This window comes from Poecilia latipinna, unplaced genomic scaffold (assembly GCF_001443285.1).
Source record: "Poecilia latipinna isolate Pla-1442-1.1 unplaced genomic scaffold, P_latipinna-1.0 Scaffold1397, whole genome shotgun sequence".
Taxonomy (NCBI): domain Eukaryota; kingdom Metazoa; phylum Chordata; class Actinopteri; order Cyprinodontiformes; family Poeciliidae; genus Poecilia; species Poecilia latipinna.
Window position 1 is genome coordinate 7,943 of NW_015114013.1, and position 4,587 is coordinate 12,529.

At 54.3% G+C, this 4,587-nt stretch overlaps 1 protein-coding gene across 12 annotated transcripts in view; it reads left to right on the forward strand.

Moving 5' to 3' along the window:
* The window catches only part of LOC106962306 (transmembrane protein 200C-like), a 7,162-nt gene extending 3,885 nt beyond the window's left edge, over positions 1–3,277 (forward strand). For 7 of the 12 annotated variants that reach the window (XM_015056654.1, XM_015056648.1, XM_015056646.1 and 4 more), the window contains 4 exons: positions 3–376; positions 449–668; positions 743–873; positions 1,062–3,277. In XM_015056654.1, the coding sequence (XP_014912140.1) occupies positions 270–376; positions 449–668; positions 743–873; positions 1,062–1,917 (1,314 nt within the window). In that variant the 5' untranslated portion in view covers positions 3–269 and the 3' untranslated portion in view covers positions 1,918–3,277. Of the gene's footprint in view, positions 1–2; positions 377–448; positions 669–742; positions 874–1,061 lie in introns of those variants that run through there. The other 5 variants (XM_015056651.1, XM_015056650.1, XM_015056655.1 and 2 more) reach the window with 4 other exon arrangements.
* The last annotated feature ends 1,310 nt before the right edge of the window (positions 3,278–4,587 follow it).

Below are 4,587 nucleotides of genomic sequence, written 5' to 3' on the forward strand. Positions count from 1 at the left end.
AGGGTCCATCATTGGTTCTGAGGTCCATGATTGGTTCTGGTTGGTTCTGAGGTCCATCATTGGTTCTGGTTTGTTCTAAGGTCCGTCATTAGTTCTGGTGTCCATGATTGGTTCCGGTTGGTTCTGAGGTCCATCACTGGTTCCAGTCCTGGGTTTAGTGTGGGTTATCTGGGTTCCTGGTACTGGTTCTCAGGAGTGTCTCTGTTCTAGGTGAGGTGGCAATGGGCGGGGCCTGACCCGCTCAGCCACCGTCTGATTGGTAGCCTGTGATGATTGCGACAGGCGGACTGCTGAGGATCAACGCGCGGCGACAAGACTCTCTGAGGTCCAAACCACACAGATCCCACCCACACAAGAAGAAAAGCAAGAACAAAAGGTAACACACACCCACACACACTGCCAGAGGGGGTAGTACCCGCCTCATTAGATGATGTCACTTCCTGTCTAGACGCAGCGAGGTGGTGGTGGTCAAGGGGAAGCTGAAGCTGTGCTCCATCTCGGGTCTGGTGGCCGTTCTGGGGATCCTGGTTCTGATAGTCGGGGTTCTGATGGCAGCTCTGGGCTACTGGCCTCGGGATGGACTGTTCTTCAGCTCCCAGCCACAAGAGGGCACCACTATGGCCTTGATGTCCTTCAGTAGTCCAGCACCAGCACTTGTTGAAGGCCAGGTGAGAGTTTACCTGAGCAGAACCAGTAGAGTCCTTTTTGTGTCCGTTCTGATATGTCGCTGTGCCATATGCAGGAACCCAGGTGGGCGGAGTCAGACAGAGGAGACAGAACCAATGACAGAGGAAATGGCTTCAACCAATCAGAGACCGTCAACGGGACCTCTCGAGATGTTCCACAAGGATTTCTGGAAGACTTCCTGGACAGGTGAGCGAACATCAATTACCTCGGTGTGACGACCGACCAGCAGGGGAGCTACAGGTCAGCTACCGGATCTGTGGGCTGACCCTCGATCCAGGGTCTGGACTGGCTGGGGGATGTATCAGTGGACTGGTAGTTTAGGTGGAACTGTCTTTGACCTGCTTCTGAAGCGTCCTGATTGGCTGTCTCTGCAGGTATCTGTACTCTGATAGGCTGAAGGTCTTCGGCCCGCTCATCATGGGGATCGGCATCTTCCTCTTCATCTGTGCCAATGCAGTACTGCATGAGAACCGGGACAAAAAGACGAAGGTCATCAACCTGCGGGACATCTACTCCACCGTCATCGACCTCCACAGCGTCCGGAAGCCCCACCCTTCTTCCTCTGGCTCCGCCCACCAACCGTTAGCCAATCCGCTCAATGGACTCATCAACTATGTCCAGTCCAAGAGTCTGGAGTCAAAGTCCCAGATGTGTCCCGCCACCCTGCTGTTGTCAAGGCAACCAGCCAGTAGCAGGAGGTGCAGTGATGGAGGAGGAGGAGGAGAAGTCTTTAGTGTCTGCCAGGAGCATCTGCCTGCACCTCCTCCTTCCTCCTCCAACAGACACTCCCTGCCCCTGACCTCTGACCCCTGCTGGACCCCCCACCACAAAGAGGCGCTGTGCTCCTTCACGTTGCCCCGGCCCCGCCAGCGTTCCCCCAGCGCCCGCAGGAGACACTCCTTCTGGGCCAGGAGCAGCGGCCAGGAGGAGGAGCAGAAGGAGGAGGAGATGCAGCCGCCGCCTCTGTGTGCCTCCACTCCTCCGCCTCACCGAGGCTCCGAGGCTCTGCTCCTGCTCTCCTCTTCCTCCCTCTCCTCCCTGTCCCAACTCCTCTCCTCCTCCTCCTCCACTCCAGCCCCACCCTGCAGGAGGCAGAGCCTCCCAACCGCCGCCTTTAACACGGCCTACTGCAAGCTGGCGCAAGGAGAGGACGAGTCCTTCGAGTGGTCTTCATCACACAAGGTGACCCCAGAAGTGGAGGCTCAGCCCTCACAACCAGAGACACCCTGAGGTCCCACCGGCCCCCTGGGGGGAGGAAGACGAGGAGGAAGAGGAGCCTGACTGATGAAGCCGATGATGACAGCAGCAGCAATAAGGGGTCTTCCACTGGAGAGATGAGCCAACTTCCTGTTCATCAGTTATCTGGTGGGACCCAGTCTCATCCAGCCAACAGAACTGGACCCACTTGACCCAAACTGAACCATTCAGGAGACCACAGATTGTCTTCGTGTCCCTGTTTACACTAACTAAACCAGATTAACCAAAACAGATCCAACTAATCCAAGATGACTCGATTCAGTCCTTTCAGAAAAGCGTAGATTATCAGCCTGTCCCCGTTTCCCTTCCAGAAACCAACACAAACTGACCATAACTAAGGCTAACTAGTCCAACTAATCCCAAGTCTTCTAACTAATTCAAGATGTCCTGGAAGGACACCAGTCCCAGTCCAGCAGCAGGTCCTTCTTCTTCGTCTCTCCTGGGTCAGAGGTCGGAGGTTGTTCTTGCTCCATGCCTGCAGTGCATGCTCTTTAAGCACCTTCAGTATTTTGCACTTTTTGATCTTCTATGCTTCATTCTTCTGGGACTACTTTCCTTGGCGGAGGTGTCCATCCCTGCTGTGTTGGACCTGGAGAAATGGACAGGTTGTCCTTCTGTCCTCACCTGCTGGACATGTTGGACAGCATGTCGTTTTTACTGCATGTTCTAGAAGCCGGTCACATGACCTGCTGTGATGAAGACATCAAACATCTTCATCCTTTGCTGCTCTGCAGGCTCCGCCCACCTGCTTAGGAACCGCCCCCTCCACGTTAAAGATGGCCGCCTCTGGAAGACTAAACTCGACCTGTTAGAATCCCAATCTGCTCTACCGGACCTTTAAACTCAAAAACAATCTAACTGTGATTATGAAGCAGAGAAAATGGGTCAGAGGTCAGAGTTCACAGGTCGCCTCAACAGGAAGAACTCTAAAACCAGTCCTACTGGCTGACTGGGTGAACTGGTGATGGTCTGGAGCGACCCGTCCAGAACCTGAGCTGGTTCTAACATGATGACTGAACTGATTCCTCTCACACTGAATTGATTTTTCTCAGTGGGAACTGATTCAGACTGAACAGGCAGGAACCAGTTCAGTCTGATGCATCTCAGACTGAACTGCTTCCAGTGAGTCTTTAGCCTGTCCAGGGTCCTCTAACCCGTCGGTACCGGATGTTTCAGCCCTGGTTCTGATCTTGGTTCTGTTGCAGCTGATTGGACCCAGATGGACCGTCAGCAGAACTTCCTGCGGTCAGAGCTGCGGCATCTTCCACTGAGCGAAGCTTCACTGAAGCACAAAGTGAAACCACAGCAAATAAAGCACAAACTGTCCAGCTGACCGTCTCTGACTCCTCCTTCCTCCGGGGCTCCGCCCACATTCACAGGTTCTGGGTCGGCTCCAGGGTCAACCTTCACCTGGGGCTCAGGTTGTTGTAGACACAGAACCGGGCCAACAGAGAGGAAGAAGGTGGGGTCACTTCCTGTCTATTCAGGCTGCTGACAGGAAGTGATGTCACTACGTGTCCAGAGTTTCCTCAGAAATGTTGGGACTTCCTGTCAACACCAGGGTCCAACATGATGGCCGGGTCACAACCAGAACCGCCTCAGCGCAACACGGTTCTGGCAGCGGGACAGGTACTGAGGGTTCTGTTGGAGCTGCAGTCTGAGAGGCGACCCGACCCGACCTGGTCGGTACCCCTCTGGCCAATCTGAACCAATCTGAACCGGAACTTTTAGAAACCGGTCCCAGCCCGGTTCTGATGATCTGTTTACTGGAGAGTCACTGATGACATCACAGAACAAGGAAGTAGCTGGTTCTGGTTCTGGTTCTGGATGATCTCAGGTCTTGAACTCTGATGGAGGACAAACATGAGGACGTCCCCTGGACGAGGACACTACCTCCTTCTGTCCCTCTGTCTGTCCTCTCATTGGCAGCAGGAGGACAGACAGGAGGACACTCCTGCCCTCGTGTCTCTCAGACTTTCGGCCATCAGGGAATCTGATCTCGGATCAGTTTGGCTCCACCAATCGGAGCGCTCCAGGAGTCTGACAAGCCCCGCCCCCCAGGAGTCTGGATCAATCAGAGTGCAGGAGTCTTCTGTCCTCCAGAACCAGAATGGACCTGAGACTCTGAGAGGTTCTGATCCCTGCAGGAGAACAGCATCAACAGAACCAGAACCGGGACCAGAACCAGGCTCACTGTCTCCATCAGTCCCCCCGCCTCCCCCTCCTGCAGCTGGCAGACCGGGAGAGGAGGGGAGGGGGGGGAGATAATCTGGGGGCGGAGCCTGAACAGAAACCAATAATCCGCCAAACAGCTGCAGACAGACTGAGTGGGAGAACCGGACCGCCAGAACCAGAACCAGAACCAGCATCCTCTTCCTCGCTGCTGCGGAACCTGTTCAGGTAATCATCTTCCTCCTCATCCTCCTCTTCCTCCCTGCTGCTCCCCAGCCGGGTTCTGCCGGTCCGGACCGGGACCAAGGCCTCCTGACCCGGTTGGATTCGGTTTTGGTTCGGGTCTTAAAGGAGCAGCAGGAAATATTCACTGATTTATTATTATTATTATTGATATTATTATTATTTTTTTATTTCTGTTAAACTGTTGAGTAAAACATGTCAGTGTTCGGTACTGGACGGGTTTCAGTC